Source organism: Vitis vinifera, chromosome 4 (genome assembly GCF_030704535.1).
Source record: "Vitis vinifera cultivar Pinot Noir 40024 chromosome 4, ASM3070453v1".
NCBI lineage: Eukaryota > Viridiplantae > Streptophyta > Magnoliopsida > Vitales > Vitaceae > Vitis > Vitis vinifera.
In genome coordinates, this window is record NC_081808.1 from 1,872,692 (window position 1) to 1,892,333 (window position 19,642).

The following is a 19,642-nucleotide window of genomic DNA, read 5'->3' on the forward strand; positions in this document are numbered from 1 at the left end:
TGCTAATCAAGAGAGAAACTATAAAATCCTGGAAAACCAAACACTAACAAAAAAACTCATGACACTATTTCCTAACTTTTAAGGAGTAGATGCTTCACCACCGAAGGTCTTCGAATGTGTATCCTATGTTCATATCCATGACCAATTACATGTAAAGTTGGATCCTAAAATTGTGAAGATTATGTTCTTAGGATACTCCCCCCACAAAGAAAGGCTATAAGTGTTATCATCCTCCTACGAAGAAACATTACGTCACTATGCATGTGACTTTCGTAGATAATCAACAATACTTTGATAACGCCTATCTTCAAGGGGAGGATACATCAAGATTGGAAGATAAGTGGGATTGAGATGTGGAAAAAGAACTGAAAGAGGAACAAATATCATTGTTGCTGAAAAGAATGATATAGATGTTGAAATTACTACTGAACTGAATGATACAGTAACTAAAATTGTGAATAAAGCTGATGGGAATAGAATAGATGTTCATCCAAGTCAGAAATAATCTCAGAAGTCCTTCCTAAAATCAATCAAATAGTATTTTGCCAACAATACTTGTTGAAAATCCTATTAAAACTTCTCATATGACATTCTATTGATAAGGTATGCACCTATTCGTATAACATTATCCCAATAGCATTTCAACACTTTCATTTGGAATAAGAAAGCACCGGCTACCTCTAAAAGATGTTTTTTTTTTTCAACCACTTCATTGGTATCAACACATATTAACTAATGTAGAATGTCTTCATTACTCAAATAATTCATAAATTCCTAATTGTAATATTATTTACCATTATCATATCTCAATGTTTGAATTTTGGCTCCAAACTGAGTGTCAACAAATTTGCGAAATGCATAAAAAATTAAGGGCACTTCAAACTTGGACTTCATTAGATAAACCTAAGTGGTCCTAGTGCAATCCTTTATAAAAGTAACAAACCAATGAGCACTAGAAATATTGGTAACACGGGATAGGTCCCAAATATTTGAATGAATTAAACTGAATGAGTAAATAAATTAAATCTCTTTTATCAGAAGGCTCATGCAGCCTGTTTTGCAAGAATACATGACTCACAATGGAACTTGCTAATGTTTATTTTCTCCAACAAGAGACAGAACAACCTTTTTAACAATGGGAGTTGTCTTAAACAGTTATGCCAAAGTTACTATTCATCAATAAAAATATCGGAAAATGCATGGCCATTGGATTTTATGGAAATATTGAAAAAAAAAATTGAAAACAAAATATGATCAAATAGAAATTGATCAAAACTTGTATAAATATTAAAAATAACTCTTTTTATATATATAAAAACGATAATATATATAAAATAAAATTTGTAATATGGACCATAATATGAAAATATATTATAAAATTATTGACGATTGCAAATTTAATCATTAGAAGCAAGGGATTTTAGGATTCTATTTTATTTTAATTTTTGAAATTGGAGATTAAATTAAAATTAGAAAATTGGGAAGTAGATAGAAAGGTACCAATAAATTAATAGAACTCAAAAAGGAGAAAAGCATACCCTTTTCTTCCTTACACATTATTGTCCTCCATGGCTTACCCACTTTCACATCTTTGCAAGCCTTATTACAAAAAGGGCTTCAAAAGACTAAAGACCCAAAAAAAAAAAAAAAAAAGAGAGAAAAAACCCTAAAAAGACAAAAACAAAAAGAGCCAAGGATTTGATTGACAAAAAATAATCAATCTCTCAGGCTAGCCACTCCCCATCCATTCCTTCAATTTCTCCAATGTCCATGCTGCATGTAAAAAACGACAAAATTAAAAGAGAAAGGAAAACAATCAGCAGCCTTGTAAAATATCACTAATTTGAATGTGGGCATGGTAAATTTATAGGATTTTTTTTTTTTTTTTTTAACAATGGAGAAATCCATCAAAACATGGGTCATTTGTCCCAAATGTTGTTGAAGCAAACCCCAGGTAATATGGACCTTTACCTCCATGCTACATCGTTTAAATATCGAGACGGGTGGAATTCAGGACCTCTGATTCATTGTCAGAGGAGGCTACCATTGCCAATGGTAAATCTATGGTTGTTGCATCAACTAGAACTATATTTCCACCACCTTCACCCCGCCATTTCTACAAACAGTATCATTTTTGTTGTGAAAACTTCTTCACAGAGGATCACCATCCAAGTTTTAATCAAAACCCACCACAACTATATATCCTTTGTCAATCCAACCACTACCCACCCATATATCATCTCTCCATTGAACCTACATCATCTTCAAACACTGCAACCACCAAAACTATCCCTACTTTATCCTTGACTGTCAGAATTGCATACAATGAAATAATGAGTTTATTAATAGGGCAACAAATTCAGGGAATATGGAAATAAATTAAAAGATCACAACCATATCAAAGAAATGTACAGAAAATAAAGAAGAAACTAAATGAAAGGTATCCCTTCTGTCTCTTTTACTCATTCCTGTTTTTATCTTACCAAACTCTACCGTTTACACTAGGAATTTACTGATTTTGGTTCAAAGTTACAAACTGAAACTGAGTGGTTTCACCTATAGAGCCTGCTATAAGCCAACGCTGAGCTTGGCTGAACCTGGGCTCACTGGTTGATTAGGGGGTCCCAACATGACATTAAAATAAGGTAAGATGGTAAAGAGTAAAGTGGTAAAAGGGAGATCTCAACTCAGTATTATTCTGCTGTCCAAATAATTTGTAAAGCGGTTTTAGGATAAGCCTAAGCCAATTATTCCCACGTCACATAACTATGGGAAGTGACTTCCAAACAGATTTGAAAGGGTATACCAAGCAACAAACTCTTAGCTCAAATGGATCCCTGAAGGCCTGAATATGTCCAAGTTTTTCGTCATTCTTACAATATATGGGTTATGATGCCATATATGTAATAAAAAAATGGTTGAAGCTTTAGATCCCAAAGGGGTCTCCTCACCTGGCTAAGACCCAATTGCTATTAAAAAAATAGAAAAAAGAACCTCAGATCAAGACTAGGCTAAATGCCCCAATTCATTTTTTTTAAAAAAAAAATAATAATAAGAAAATGAAACCTAGTATGATAATTGGAAACAGAAAACATTTCTTGAAATTGTTTTTGTTTGAAAAGAAAAAGGAAATTGGGTTGTGGGATACTCACCAAGGCAAGGCTGGATCTTGCAAGTAGTCCATTGAGCAGCAGTCATCCAAACGTGGAACCAAGCAGCTCTCATTCCCACTCAACCAAGCTGGATAATCCATGACTTCATCAAAGGGATGGTATCCATCATCTTCTACATTTGTGGCTTCTGGGCCAATTTCCATGGCCTTCAAGAACTTGAACCACCATGCTGATGTCGCCAAATTCAAGTTATCGTTCCATTCCATCTGGTGCTGCTCTCCTATCCACCTGATCTCAGCCATCTCCTCATCATCCATCGCTGGATGAAACCCTCCTCCGGTCATGACACTAGAGTCTGCAGCAACCACTGGAGGGCCCTCCTGTGATGTTGCAAAGCATCGAACCTCCTCCGTGGCAATGGAAAGTGTGGGGGAAGAAGACGATGAGGGAGATGAGGATGAGTAGATTGATGATGGGTTGTTGGTGGTGTGGTACAGGGAGGCATCCAGGTTGTTGAAATCATGAAAATTGAGATTCAGGCCTAAGGTTTGGTTAGGGAGAGCAAAGTTAATATTATCGGAAAGAGGAGGGGGTGGTGGAGCACTTGGAGATGCAGACCAGGAGTAAGGGTTTGGAGGGGCACAGGAGAAAGATGAGTAAGAGAGGCTGTCTAGATAATTGGAGAAATTGGCAGTGCTTGAAGGGTATATCCTAGGATTTCTTCTAGATTTTATTTTTGCTTCCGGCTCCAAAGATGGTTGAGGAGGAGATTGAAGCGGCGGGGATTGTTGTTGTTGTTGTTGCTGCTGCTGCTGTTGCTGCTGTTCATTGGCTTGTTTCATTGCAGCTCTGTGGAACTTAAGTGCAGTGACAATCTCTCTCCTTGCCTCAGCCATGTTTAGGAGCCTTTCTTGATAAGGCCTACTGGTGTGAAGTCTCCTCCTAACTTGTTTTTTGTGTTGTTGGGGTTGTTGGGTTTGATGGGCCTGCTGATTTTCACCAAAACCTTCGCCGAATTTAGCGATGTTTTGGCCAGAAAAGCCATCCCCATCAACAGTATCCGAGTCTTTGGGGTTCATGGGGTCCTTGGTTCTTGAAGAGGTTAGTTGTTTAACAAGGCTACGAATATAAGCTCCAGAGAGATGAGGCTCTTCTTTCAGCTTATGAATCTTGTCTATGTCCATTCCTTCTTTGCCACCTTGCTTTGAAGATCGACCCCTCATCTCCCTCCCTCTCCCGCCCTCTCTTCTTTTTTCTCTCAAACCAAACAGGGTGGTGGAAAAATGGAATGTTAAAGAGAGAAGGTCGGTTGGGAGAATGTGGTTTGTTACTTTTTTTTCCTTTCCTGAGAGGCAAAGTACAAAATGCAGGGGCAGAGGCTGATCCGGAGTCCAGAGGGGTCTCATGGGTGTTATAAATAGCTGGCTGATGGTCTAGGGTTTTTAAATTCTTTTGGATTTTTCCCTGTTTTGGCAAAGCATAGGTTGTTACCATTTCATTACCTGCTTTAAATGGGTAGTTACAAGGGTCCCTAGATTTCCTTTCCTTTCCTTCCCTTTTTCACTACACTTAAAATACTATTATCATCTCACCATATTGACACAAAATACACAATCCAAACTTGTAACCCCCCACCCGATTGAAATAATTGACAATATACAATCCAGAATCACTCTCAATTTTTAGAAGGAAAAATTAAGACATGATATTGTGTTTTTTTTAAAAAGTAACGGGAGTATCATCCCACATAATGCAGAACCAACAATCATACAGCAATTCTAACCACCACAACTCAACTAGCTTTTGTCTGATTTTATTGGCGGCAATCAGTTTTAGGTCCGATGAAGGGGTTTAGGATCACTGCTTATAGTTTGAGCACCATTTGATTACAGAATTCAAATGCTATGATAAGTGAAGGGTAGCAGCAAGTCCTCAATCCTAATCGCTTAGTTGGTTAGAGGATGATGATGATGATCACAGAAACACATAAGAAGCTTCCAAAAATAATAGAGAAAGCCATGTGAAGGAGAAGGTGACAACAACCGGTGAATTTCTAAGGCAGTAACATCTAAAAGGTTAATTGCTATGAATCCTCAGGAATATTTCCTCATTTACCAGTAACTACTACCGAAAATATACATCTAGAGGGCATTTTGGGCACAGAATGTTTGATGGGGCATTCTCACATCTAGCCTGCAAGCTTGTACTATGGGACCAGACTCTTAAAAAAACGTCAGCAAAAGGCTATAGAGACTGACAGAAGAATCTCCATTACTGTTGTAACCTTCTCTCTGTTTTTTATTTCCCCCAATATAAAGAAAATGCATATATATAAAAATGTTGAGTCTGTGTTCATGAAACAGAGAACTTGGACCTTTTGTAAAGGCATTTCACAGCATGTTAAAGACAGAAATGCTCCATACCATCCTCTCTCTTTCCCTTTCCTACTGCCTTTTTCTTATGAAACATTAGTTTCACTTCATATATTTTCTCTTTTACTACTAATTGGTGGTGGCAGAGGCATGGCTTCTGAGTCTATTAGCAGAGCTTTCAGGCAGCAACAAACAGTGAAAATGCAACCTTGAGAAAAGGGTACATTTTCACTGCTGTAATATTATCCATAAACAGAACAACTATGTATTGGATTAAAACAAATTTTTTATATGTAAAGTTGCAATCTGACACTCTTTGCAAGCATGAACTTGCTGTGTGCACAGGGAGAAAGTATTAGCATTTTACCCCAACACTACAATTTTTAAACAATCCCCATAAAAGAACAAACCCTTCTCAAACTTCAAATTTGAGTAAACCCACTTTCAAATTTGTGGTATCAATCAAATCAATGGCATGTTAGCTTGGGTTAAGCCTTGAGAGTCTCCACTTTGGCCTGGTCTATGGTTCAGAACTTTCCTAATTTTTACAAGAAAAACAAAAACTCTTTGCAAATACCAAATTTAAAGTATCAATCAAACCAGTATGTGACTTATGGCTTGGGAAGCTTCACTTGGGAGAAGCCAAGGATTTAAAAACTCTTCCAATATCAAAACCCTAATGTGAAATTCTGTCAAAAGTTGAAAGTGTCAATGAAATCAATGTCCAAATAATTAAATAGCCCCAAACTCGTCAAACTTTTATGCTTTAAAATACAAACCCATCTCAAATATGCACTTTAAAGTAAAATCCCCCACAAAATTTGAAGAAAAATTGAAAATTAAATATGGGTTTTTGAGAATTTTCCAACCATTGCAACATATGTACATATATGATAAAAGAAAATGGTGTAGGTAACCTAATTTCCAAGTGAAAACAAAGACAATGGTGATATGGGTTCTAGAAAAGGAATAGAATAATAATAAAATAAATAAATAAAACAACAAATGCATGAAAGAGAGGAGAGTGAGAAGAGAGTTACAGGCCTGTGGGCTGTGGCTGTGGCTGTGGATAACATCAAAGATGCATGGCAAAAAAAAGAAAAACCCACTGCTTCCCACCAATCCCTTCACGCGCAAATGCATCAGATAAAGATGGCTTCCACGAATCACGTTCACCCACGGAACTCTCTCTCAGACTTTCTCTCTCTTTCCCAAACTTTCTCTCTCTTTTTCTCGGATTCCATTCACACCATTGCGGGAAAAAAAACCCTGTCTTTACCTTTTATCCTTTACGTAAAAAGCCTCTCTAAATTCGTGGGAGAATTTTAAAATTTTGAAAAAAAAAAAATAGAAAATTGATTAGACTGAGTCTCTGCCGAGAGCTTGCAGGGGCCTGAGCGAGAGATAGAGAGAGAGGGCGTCATAAATCAGGCAGCAACAGTAACTCTTTTTGGTCCCTTTTTAATTAATTTTGGATCATAATAAATGTGGCTATAATAATAATAATAATTATTATTATTATTATTATTATTATATTTATTGTGGGTACTTATGTGTTGTTGGTTTTATTTCTATTTCAGACTTTGCTCTGCTTCTTGTCGATCCTCAATTTACATTCATGTCCCCTCCAATTTATCACAACTAAAATTCTAGCAATTAGTTGGTATTTTTTTAAATTTTTCAATAGATTATTATTAAAATTTAATTATAAAAAATTATAAATGATGATAATTTATTATTGATGATATTAATTATTATTCAATACTTGTATAAAATAGTTTTTTATTAATAAATAAAAAAGATTAAAATAAAAAGAATCTAATAAATAAATAATGATTAATATATGGAATATTATAAAATTAGAGATTTTTTATCACAAAAATAAAAAATGATTTAAATACACGTAATTATATCTTCACACGTAGGCTTTTTATTTATTTTCTCTTGTATTTATTTATTTATTTAAATTTTTTTCTGTTAGGGCAGTTCTGCCATTCCATGTTCCCAAAAAAGTTCACAATCATTTATGATTTAACTTTTCCTTCCTTATTTTCTAAAACTATTTTTTTCATTTTTTTTATATCATTCATTATCTAAAAAATTCTTTTACCACCATAATAAAAAGGGTGGGCCCGCGCCTGCCAGCACTGAGGACGATGTGACAGGTCATAATCAACGGCTACATTTTTCTACTGTGAAGCTGCTGAAGACCGATGCCACGTGGGCATTGTAAAGGGTCCAATCAGAAAGAGGATGCCACGTGGGCTTCAGAGAAAGGGACAATAAGGAGGCAGCCCTGCACCTTAATTAATTCATTCAATAAATATTATTTTTATTATTTATTATCTAATGTATAATTATTAGCATTATTTTATTATTATTATTATTCTTTTGGTTTCTGCCGTACATTGTACAACGTACATTGCCACTGCATGTTACCAGCGTATGGAGGATAGTTAATGATAAATTTTTTAATATAATTAAAATATTATTTAATAAATTTTAAAATTAACTTTTTTATATTTTCTGAAAAACCTACGAGAAAAAATAATAAATACCCAAAAGCATGGACCGACAATATTTTAAAAAATTATTAAAATTATTTTTAAAATATAGAGGCAAAGAGAAAATCTTATACTACTTCTAGGACTATGAGAGATTGGAATTAGGAGCTAGAAGCTATACCCCATCACAAAAATTGTCACAGTATCCACCACCCAAAATTAAATTGAAGGAGGTAAAAATTAAATAGACAATAAATGGAAGATGGTTCAGAGATAATGCCAGGCCCTCACACCCTTTTTTTTTTTTTTGCCTTCTTTCTCTCCTCTCCCAAATTTTAACCACAAATGTATGGTCACTTTCTGATATAAGTGGGGGGTGTGGAGGTGGGACCATTAAATTTTTAATCTTCCACCTACACAACACTACAGTAATGTTCTAGAAGCTGAGAAGAGGAGGAAAAAAAGAGCATCTAAAGGGGTCCTTAACTTTGGTTATGGCTGTGAATGACAACTTGCAACCAATAAAAACCAAGCATAGCCAATCCCTCTACCTTCCTCTACCACTTCACTTTATACAATGGGCTACATGGGGGTATGACCACTCCCACTGATATATGATCTTATGCCTAGTGCCCCTCCATCTTTCATTATTGGTTTCAACAGTTTGTGTTTTCATTTATTTTTGTATGTTTCTTGGCAGCCAAACAGAAGCAGGGTGTGTCTCATAAAGTCAAATTGAAAAGAGCGTCTTTGTGTTTTCATTTATTTTTGTGTGTATTCTTGGCAACCAAACAGGGGCAGTGTGTTTGACTAACAACCCATCCCATGTAACCCATTTCACAGAATCAATGTGAAAAGAGGGTCGTCTTGTTTGTGTTTTCATTTGTTTGATGTGGTATCTGTTGTAGCAAAGTGTGTCACCCAATTCACAAAGTCAATGTGAGACCAGGGTTGTTTTTCCACTAGTTGTTTTGTGTCTGTATTTGTTTTATGTGTTTTCTTGACAACCAAACAGATTATCTAATTCAAAAGAATCAATAAGAAAACTGTGTTTTCATTTGTCTATGGCTTCTCTTGACAACAAAACAGGATAAGGCATGTGTTGTGGCAGAGTGTGTAACCCAATTCATGAAATAAATCTGAAAACAGGGGCCTTTTTCCAAAAATAGGTTATCCCAATTTGATGATATGGGTATGAATAGATTGACTTGGGGATTAGCATCTAACTAGAGGTTTCAAGTTCGAGCTGTGAGCTATTAAAAGGAGGTTTTAGAAACCAAAATTGACCAATTCTCTATAGTAAGATTCCTAGAAGATATGAAATACCATTTTTCTAACTTTCCTCTAACAGAAAAGTTTGAAGGTTTTTCACTCATAAATGTGTCTATGGATTGGGTTAGGCTTCTTTGTCAAAAAAATACACTAAGGCCTAAGGGATGATACAAGACTGAGCATTGTGACAAAAAGTCACAAAACAGGACCATTTCCACTGCCTATGCTGAACACCCACCTTAAATTTTAGAGTCTCCCTCCTCTGAAGTTTTCACATGAGACTGCTACATCTATTTCAAACTCAAGGGGTCATGGAAAAAGAATTAGGATCAGGACAGGGAAGCATTGCTGCAAAGCTTCCAAAAAAGCAAGGCCAAATTCCAAAGAAAACAGTTGGCTGTATTTGTAATCTAAACTCTAAAGAAAGCTATTTACCTTTAGGTGACAACTTCCCCTTATAGTTGTTCTATAACCACAGGCATGGAACATCAAGTGGCCACTTCTTACAGGACTGCTACTTAATAGGTTGGATCAGATTCAGCACTATGCTGAGCCAAAAGGTTGAAGATGTGCTACTTGCAGCTCAACCAATTCTACACTCAGGTAGAAAAGTTCTAACTCAACTCTTGAGTTGGTTTAGATGGGGATGGTCAGGTTGTTCGGGTGATGTTGACAACACAATATCAGCAATAATGCAAGAAGAAGAAAAACAGCAAGGCTAAGAAAAGTCAAGTTGCATCCTAAGACAATTCTGATGTTGTAGAACAAGAAACATTTGAAACTAATTGGAATGTTTACAATCATCCACAGCAATATCTTAATTGAATGTAATTACTTTAGTAATCTTAAGGCAAAGAGACAACTAATTTTGCCAAAATCCTCTTACATTAAAGCAAATAACCAGTGCATTTTTGTTCATACATAAATGTGAATCTATTCGTATTTGTGCACTGGTATGTATCAGGTTTTGTCTCTTTTTATGCACACCACCATACCATAATCCTTTTTCTTTTCTCTTTCTTTTTCTTTCCTTAAATAAAAGAATATACAAAGTAGGCAGCCACACTGGAACATATAGAGTGAATAGAAATTTCTTTGAATAAAAAAACAAGTGAATATACATCTTGACTCACAACTCCATATATGCGCAAGTACAAAATTTGTATACATAAAAAGGGAAAAAAAACTTGCTAGATTTGGCTACCCAATTCAAGCATGGGTAAGCCTGTATGACTATGAACGGTAGAAACCAAGTAGTACATGCATCTTGAACTCCACTCCAAACATCCAAGCATAGAATATTACCATAGTGAACATGAGTTTTACATTAAAACAGACAGCAACTGCTTACCATATTTTGCTATCCAATCAATTAATTGGCTTGCCTCTCATCCAAATTCATGGAGCAGAGTCATCTCCTAGTTCCTCCAAAGGTTCCTAAAATAGTACACAATATTGGAACAAAATTTAGATTATAAATGAATTTCCTCGTAATAGAGATGAATTATGGGCAATCATGTGCCATGACCTATCAGTGCAGGCTATTTGGTTAAAGGTTGTTTCTCTGCATCCCACTTTAGACAGAGCTCTAGCATCAGTTTCTCAAGAGAACAGGCATTCACTGAGATTGAAGCTGCAAATGGAAGATTTTTATCCAGGATTGTAGGCTAAATTCCTTGGAGCAGCAGCAGAGACAACAGGATAACCAGAAGTTGACTGTACATATTATCAGCCCAGGCTCATCTTTTGTTTTTCATAAAGCTGTTGATGTTCAAAGAGTATTAGAAAATGAAGCTCATAGGAGAGATTCATGAAGTAGAGTGGATAAGACATATTTGCTAAGACCTTGTGTTCATCATCATCAGTAATTAAGCTATCTCTTATTCAGGGACAAAAAGGACAGCCAGTAATTCAACAGAAATGCTGAGGAAAGGAGTCTCATTGCATAACCCAGAATCCAGTTTCCTACACAAAGGTCTTGAACCAGTTTGCCAGTTCCCATTTTAGCCAGGAAGGTCAGCACTCAGATCAGAGTTTAGCCAACACTCTCATGGGGACCACTTTATATGGATGGTGACTAATCTGGAGGGATGAAGGTTCCTATCATAACCTACATGATAAAACTCAATGAATCATGTTTTAATGAGACATGTACTGGACTGAAGATGGGTGTTCCATTCCTTCAGCCTGGGGCTTCTCTCCCAAACAAGATTGACCATGCATCAAGTGAGACAATTATGGGCCATGAAATTTTTTTCCAATCTGGATGCATAACAGTTCTTCTAGAAGGGAACCACTCTCCTATCCATCAGGAAAAGATCCTTCCAAATTATTTTAGAATGTGATACTGTCATAAATTATCCGGGACCACTAGCATTATATGTGTGTGAAAGAAAGAGAGGGAGAGAGAGAGGCTGAACCTATGGCACTTACATAAGTCTTCAAGACCTCGAAACCAGTTGGTGATCGTTCTGGAAAGGACCCTAGTTTCACTCAGTGAAAGAGTCTTGAGGCCCTGAGCAATGGCATCTGCTGGAGTGTACAAGTTACCTACTTCCCATTTTGGTTCCTGAGCATGCAAAATAGTTCAGAATCTTTTAGAGATAGATGATAAAGATCGCCTGCTTGAAGGCCATCATCTTGTGTCATGCAACAAGGCATGTCAACATATCAAATGATATGATGTTGGATTCATGACAATGAAACTGGTACCAATGACTGGAAATATGTGGACTTACTGTATGCAAAAGTGTGTTATAGAGGTGAGTGATATGTGAAGGATAATAATGCCAAAATGTATGGATTCTGTATTTTTGTTTTCTATCAGTATCCACAAGCTGTCAAGATGTTAGTCCTTGTTTGCTTGGGAATCAAAATAATCCTCACACTGGAGGGAATGATAGAAGCAAAAGCATAAAAAAATAAATAAATAAACAAATAAAAAAAGGCTTTCACATGAATACCTGAATGCAAGGAGTGATATGGTTACCATTCAGTGAAACCTTCTCTAATGTTCCACCTATAGACTCCACACGGGGCTTCAGTATTTCTTCAAGCAAATCTGTCTCATCAATAGCATCAATATTGAACTTGACCTGAGAGACAATAATCAATATAATCAATGTATTCAACAGAATAAATATCAAAAGCCATCTATTTCAACAGCATTCTGGCATAGACAGGCATTATGAATACCAGTAGGGTTCGTTGGACATTGTATGAGTTCTTGAAGCATTCACGATTCTCAGAGGGAGTTGGCCTGAACTCTGAAATTCCTTGTGTGACCTAAAGGCAACAATATCAATCTCACTTATGCATCAAGGTTAGAGAGTAGAAGGAAATAGTATTAGGGAAAGCATTTAACCATGAAAAATAAAGTCATCCCTCCACCATCTGAGCATCAATCATGATCTAAAAAACCCTAAAAACCCCCGCCATCAACACGCAGAAAAGGGAGTTCTTACTGGTCCATTAAACAAATCTTTTCATGAATCCCTATGAATATATTTACACTTGTAAACTGAATTGTTTAGGTTGCATATGCATGACAGGATTGATTTAAGCAGATTTTCACACACACATGCACAGGCATAATCTGTGATCCACAGAAGAAATAAATTTGCATGTTAATGCAATCTCTTGAAGAGATATATATACAATCCAATACCTGATTCATCACAGAAGGCAACTGATCCACAAAGTTGGTCAATGAAACCAATGTTTCCTGATCGTTGTCCAATATCATTGTTCCAGCCATATCAAGAAGCCCTTTCCATGCATCTAGTATATATTCATAACCATGACAAGTGGGTGTATTAGAAAAATAAACATAACTCTAGTAAGTGCATTTAGATGCAAGAAAAACAGACAGCCAAATTTGAGATTATAAAACCATGACAAGTTTGTATTTGTTCAAAATCTGTTTCAAGAAGAAGAAAAGAATGTGCCCTTCATTTCACAACATCATTGAGGTTCCTATATTTAACAAAGACCTGTGAAGGAGGAGAAGTGGTAATCAGGTTCTGCTTTGCTCTGTTCTTTCACATAACAGTACATTAACAAGCCAGGTTACAAATAAGGGACAGGAAACATCAGGATTCTTTTCAGAAGAAAGAATGTCAAAAACTAAAAAGCCAACAAGATTATCCTCAGCAATCAAACTGTGGGATGAGATCTGGGACATTTTCACATCAGGCAAAGTATGTCAGTCAGTAATAACATAATGCTAAAGGCTGACTTGAACAACTGCTCATTCTTTTCCAAAAGGGATGACTTGAACCCCAGAGTTTGATGTTGGTTCATATCTTAATTATGCCCTGAATTTTTTTTTATGATTTTAGTAGATAATATAAATATATAACATGCACATTAAATTTATGTAAGTATCAACATACTTAGGGTCAAGCAGGCTCTAGGATTAGATGTAATCCAGCCAAGAAATCTTCTTTGGACACACAACAAAACATGGATTTTAGAACAGTAGAAAGTGGCATGTATCTGTTTAAGTGAATAAAGGTAATTCTAAATAGCAACAGAATAAAAATAAAAAAACAAAATAGAACTACAACTAACAGAAAAAAGAGGCCAGGGTTGGGTCACAATATACCAGAGGCATTCTGGGCTAATGAATATGCTGGAGATGCTTCCACAATGGGCATCACCTGCCTAACCAGAGGACCCATCTGCATCAATATATTTGCTCGGAGTAAGAGGGTGTTGAATAAATCAACTTAATGACTCAATATAACTTAACAACTTAATTTAAGTTATTAAGCACATTAAGAGCCCGTTTGGGAGTGCTTTTGAGATATGGGATATATATGTATCATAAGAATCATAAATTTATTCTTATCATCTATTTTCTTGATTTTTTTTTCAATTTTTAAAATTACTCAATTTTCAAAACAAAAATTTTTTTATTAAAAATTAAATTTGTCATTTGAAAAAGAAAAGAAGTAAAAAAATAAGTATAAAATATAACACAATATATGGTATTATCTATTGTAATATCTAATACATACAAAATGTTTTTATATATTTAACAACGTAATCTACTATTTTTTATTTATAAATTTTAATAAAATTAATCATAAATAATATTAACAACGAAGCCCTTAAGGTCTGGCTCAAGTGATAAAGAGATGGGGAGGGTGTGTGGGAGGTTCCAGGTTCAAGTCCCAATGGAGACCAAAATTTACCTATCAAAAAAGAAAAGAAAGAAATGAAAAATCGCTTACTAAATTATAAGTTGTAGAACAGTTTCTAAATAATACTAAACATGAGAGATTTCATATTTTTTTAATGGTAAATTTGGAATATAATTTTTATTAAAAAAATAGATCAAACATTGAAATGCAATATGTTTTCAAATTTATTTTTTACACCTACAAACCAAATACAAGCATGGTATAACATATTTGATTGAATATAATATCTTAGGATATCGTATGATTCATATCCTATTGGAAATTACACTCTAAGATATGTATATTCTATCTTATTCTATCCATTAAACGCATTAATAATAGAAGCCTATATAAACTATACTAAAAGCACTTTTACTAGAATCACTCCAAAATGGACTCTAAGTATGCTTAGTAAAATAACTTAATATTACAACTTAAAGTTAAAAATGACTTTGGTAAATCAATTTAATAACTTAATAAGACTTAACAACTTAAACATGTTTTAATTTAACGTCATCTTAAGTCATTAGACATTTAGAATTAAGTTTTATCAAATGCCCTTTAAGAAATTTGTCATTTTTTTTTCTTTTTCTTTCTTATCTTGAGGGGGACAGATTGTAATATTAAAATCTGTAAATGGAATGAGGAGTGCAACAAGAGCCATGCTCCAATATTTATACACACATGCAATCATGTATTGTAAATACCTACCTAAAAGAGGAGAAATGCCATCATTTGAATGAATAATTGATATAAAGTTGTTTATTCTAAACAACTGTTGTCATAATCATATCCCGAATTCAATGGTTTCAATAAATCCTCTATGGTAGTTTGTCTTAGACCAGATCTAAAACTAACCTCAATGGTTTTTGTAGCTATGAATCCTATTGTATTCATTGAAATCTGTTGAACCTTTATATCATGCCCTTGAGAATATACACTCTTACCTTATCTTGTATCAGAACTGTAAAGTGTACGGTAAAAAGAGGTAAGCTATCACCCTATGTTAGACTGTTTAAAGAGACCTTTGGCTTAAATAAATATAGTCATAGGATTAGGGTAGCTCATAGAGTTCAGTTTCAGAAAACTTGCTGGTCATGGATTAGTGCATCCAGTGCTGCAGATGGCCTAAAATAAAAGACGCTGGTTGAACTCTCTGGTTCAGGCTGCATTCATTTATTTTTAACTTGACACATGGGAAGGGCTAACTCTCCAAGTGGCTTGGCTTGGTACATCTTCATTGCCATACAAGAATATTAAAACCAGTAGTGTAGCCATGTGCATAAAGCTTTGTGAAAGTTGACAAAGACAAATCAAGCATATACAGCTTTATAAATTGATATTCAAGTTAACCAATAAGAAGATACTTTCCATCTCAATGTGAGGCATCAATTTCATTTTCTCTCATGTTTCAATGATGCCTATTAATCCCTGTACCAAATTTTTACCACTCACTCATTCATCATCCAATCTCCCTTAAATTTTTCCAATCAAAAAATTAGAAACAAACAAAATTCCTGTTAACTTTCATTTCATCTCTTTTCCTGAAGCAAATAAATCCTCTCTCCCAACAAATACAAAATCTACAAATAGAACCAGGCTTTGCCTCCATTTGTTCCACCTCCCAATAATTTAAAATCTGAAATAAAATTCAGATGCATAAACTGATGTAGGACAACCCTAGGATGGTTGCCTACACTCAAGGGTAGGTGGGCTAGGGTTTTATTTTTAGGGTGTAAGGAGAGGAACAAGGAATAAACTTTATGGTAGAGAAAATTATAAGATAAGAAATAGAGAGAAAGAAGAAACAATGAAGAAAAGATGGAAAACCTTAGAGTCTCACTAAGGCCTTCTAGGAGTCTCACCTAGAAGAAAATCAATGGAGTCTCACCATTGAGGGTTGCAACCTTGCAATGAAAGAAAGTATAATATTATTCATCAAAATTCATTCCTTTGATTTACATTGATTAGCCTATTTATAAGCTTCTCTAAGAAATCCAAAGTCTACTAGGACTCTAATAACCTATTCTACTAGGACTCTAATAACCTATCATGACTCAAATTCTAATTATATTATAACTCAACTAGCTAATCCTAATTAGACTCCAACAAATACCAATCTCTATTCAATTCTAATTAATATTAATCCTACTTAAAGTTTACTTAGGTCTTCCCTTTCTTCCGTGAATAAACTTTAAAAGGCTTTCCCCCATCATAAACTCTCCTGCAAAACTGACTGACTCCTCCACCCTTTTCTCTGTTAGATGTGATAGAACATGTAACTGGGAGTTGAAACACAATATGGATCTCCCCTACATCAAGTACCATGCCAAGCAAAAGATCCTCTCTCCTAACAGTGGTCATGGTTACCATACAAATACCCCTAGAAACCATCCAAGAATTTTTCCTTTGTTTTATTTTTTAAAATAAAAAATAAAAAATTGCAAAGCCAACAAGGTTAACTTCAACTTAGTTAAAAAATTTGATAACATATGCATATGGGTCCAACCAAAATATTCTGTTATTCCAGAAAATATGAAGCTCTCTAAACAGCAAAACAATAAATACTATAAACAAACAAAACTACCTGCTCAAAGTAAGGCACCGCCTCCGTTGCTGGCCGGTTGTTGTATGAGATTATGGCATTAGCCTTCCATAAGATAGACGAGAAAATCTTTTGTCACACTCCATGAATTGCCTCAATTACTTTAAACTAAAGGGAAGTTTAGAATCAGGATTCAGTTTCCATAAGAAACTAATGGGTACCTTGCATTTCTTAGAAAATCAATTTTAATCTCCATTAGACAAGCTGGTTCAAAGAGCTGGAGAAGTAAGGAAAATCATACCTTGGGTATCTTCTCAGAGAAATAACTTCCTTTGAGTACTTGGAGTAGAGCCCCATTGCTAAAATTAACCATTCATACCAAGAAAGAAATCAGAAAGGATAGGAAGGGTACTTTAATCCAAAAAAGATGAGAAGCACTTATCCTAGCAATCCAGAAGACTAGCAGTAACAAATATTAAGATTTCAGCAGCTAGTAAGCTGACACACCATTTCATATATCTTGATTTATTGAATATAACCAAAAAAAATCCCAATTTTGATAAGTGCAACACAATCTCACATAAACTTCAAGTTTGCAGAACCATGAGCAAGCAGTGCTCTTATAATGACAGTAGCTACTATACGACTTTTTCTTTTTCTTTTTGCTTTTTATAGGACAGTAGCCACTATACGATTAAAATCTCAATTAGGAAAAAGTTCAACACACACTGTGACCCCATGCAATTGGATTGTGTAGTGATTTCTGAATATCAATCTAATGCATACACTAGTTGGATGTTCGTGAGCATTACATGACAAAGATACCATTTTCGAATATTTGGCAACAAAGGAATAATGGGACTCGGACGGTGAAGCAATGAACTCACCTGTGGCCAACGGAATACAGAGGAAGGCAAGCTAGCTCACTAGCCGATAGGCTGGCATCAGGCAATCCTGATGTTAAAATGGTATCCAAGCAGGAATTGAACCTCTCATAAATTTCTCTAGTAGCTTGTGCATGATCAAATGTCACATTGTACGGAACCGATATAATTAGAAAACCTTCATTTGCTAAAAGCTCGATTAGATAGCTGCAAATACATAACAGATAATCAACATATATAACCAGAACCAAGAAAAGACACCAACACATAATCTTAGTTCGACCCCAAATTCGGGTTCTGGTACTCTTTCCATATGGGTTCGTCTCTAAACTACTTCTGATTAACACAATGAATAGCCAGTAATTTGTTGGTGAAATCAGATCCTCTGGAGAACCTTGAAACCAGATTTTCAGTCAAGAAAACAGCGAGAACAGCTAAAAGTTAAGCCAGAAACACCACACATGACTATACGATTTCAATAACAAGATTTGATGCTCGGAATTAAGAAATGGGTTGATGATTTCACCTGTAGGTAACTTCAGGAACCGCTCCAATGAAGGCACCACCCAAGAATTCGATGATTGCAGTTGGTTTCTTGCCTTTGGGTGGAGGAATCACCAAACAAGAATCGACCCTTTTGTAAATCCTGTTACTATAACCGCTGTAGCTGTCTCTCCTCACGTACCCGTTGGAAACCATCTTCACAGAGGCGCTCGACGGAACGACGCCGCGTCTACCCATCCTCAGCCGATTGATATTTCGAGAAGAAGAATAGGATTCGAAGCATTTGAATGGTGGTAAACTATTGGGAGAGCGGAGAAGAGAAGAAACCGAGGTTGGCAATTCCATAATCTACTTTTTTTTCTATTGGGCTCTGAGAGCATATGATGATGAAGTGAAGATCACTAAATTTCTGATGGAAGTGAGAGAGAGAGAGAGAGAGAGAGATGGGAGATGGGAGATGGGTTTGTGGGCTGAAGAAATGGTGGAGATTCAGGGCGGAGGTAAAAGATGTTTTGGGGTTTAGGAATGTGTTGGTGGCTTCGCCACGATTCAGCTTTAGCTTATTCCGATCCTCTCTCGTTTTTTCATGTGCTCAGCCATTGATTTTCTCATTTGTGAGGAAGTAGGAAACTTTTAGTCATAATCGTGGGTCCCGAAAACAAGGAAATTCGAAACTGCAATCATCGAATGGCCCCTTTGACGCAAAACTCGATTTCATTTATACCTTTGTTGCTTTTTTTTCTTTTCTTATTCTTCCGTGATTTTTCATGCAGTGGCTGTAGCGGTATTTTTGTGTTTTTTTTTAATATGTATTTTTTAAAAATTAATGTCCGTCTAACAACTTGTTTTAAAACTTATTTTTAAAAACTTTTTTTTATAACTTAAAAACAATTTTTTAAAACAAATTTCAAAAAACATTATTAGACAGGTTCATATTTTTCTTTCATTTTTTAAAAATTATAAAAACAATTTTTTCTTATCCTTTAAAAATTATTATATATTTCACTTTATTTTTAAATTTTATTTTCATAAAATAATAACCAAACAAATTCTAAACTTTTACTAAAATTACTCTACTATGCAAAAAAAAATAAAAAAATTTACTCAAAAGTGTATATGAACATCCTTAATTTTGTTAGAGTCATTCGATCATTTTTCTCGTATCATACTAACACCTTCAATCTTTTATTATAGGCCGTTGTTAAAAAACCTTTCACCTTATAAATAAGGATGAAAATATTAAAAATTCGTAAATTTGATTT

General features: G+C 35.1%; 2 protein-coding genes across 5 annotated transcripts; both read right to left on the reverse strand.

The window, feature by feature from the left end:
• Nucleotides 1-1,485: 1,485 nt before the first annotated feature.
• Nucleotides 1,486-6,921, reverse strand: LOC104878989 (uncharacterized). Of its 2 annotated transcripts, XR_002029974.2 has the most exons (3): nucleotides 3,153-6,921; nucleotides 1,972-2,307; nucleotides 1,717-1,773 (listed from the first exon to the last, which is right to left on the reverse strand). XR_002029974.2 is itself a non-coding variant. In XM_010650106.3 (2 exons), the coding sequence occupies exons 1-2, from the start codon at nucleotides 4,517-4,519 to the stop codon at nucleotides 1,725-1,727; spliced, it is 1,416 nt and encodes a 471-aa protein (XP_010648408.1). In that variant the 5' UTR covers nucleotides 4,520-6,919; the 3' UTR covers nucleotides 1,486-1,724. The 2 variants fall into 2 exon arrangements, 1 of the variants encoding a protein (XP_010648408.1); XM_010650106.3 differs by lacking the exon at nucleotides 1,972-2,307 and having other exon boundaries at nucleotides 1,486-1,773; nucleotides 3,153-6,919.
• Nucleotides 6,922-10,336: 3,415 nt separating this feature from the next.
• LOC100257842 (uncharacterized) lies at nucleotides 10,337-19,110 on the reverse strand. 3 transcript variants are annotated; one of them, XM_003631765.4, is made up of 10 exons: nucleotides 18,403-19,110; nucleotides 17,880-18,083; nucleotides 17,294-17,351; nucleotides 17,035-17,097; nucleotides 13,868-13,943; nucleotides 12,929-13,041; nucleotides 12,457-12,546; nucleotides 12,225-12,356; nucleotides 11,695-11,830; nucleotides 10,337-10,698 (listed from the first exon to the last, which is right to left on the reverse strand). In XM_003631765.4, coding segments are annotated over exons 1-10 (1,197 nt in total). In that variant the 5' UTR covers nucleotides 18,726-19,110; the 3' UTR covers nucleotides 10,337-10,696. The 3 variants fall into 3 exon arrangements, with proteins under 3 accessions (XP_003631813.1, XP_002280415.2, XP_010648409.1); XM_002280379.5 differs by having other exon boundaries at nucleotides 10,337-11,022; XM_010650107.3 differs by lacking the exon at nucleotides 11,695-11,830.
• Nucleotides 19,111-19,642: the final 532 nt, after the last annotated feature.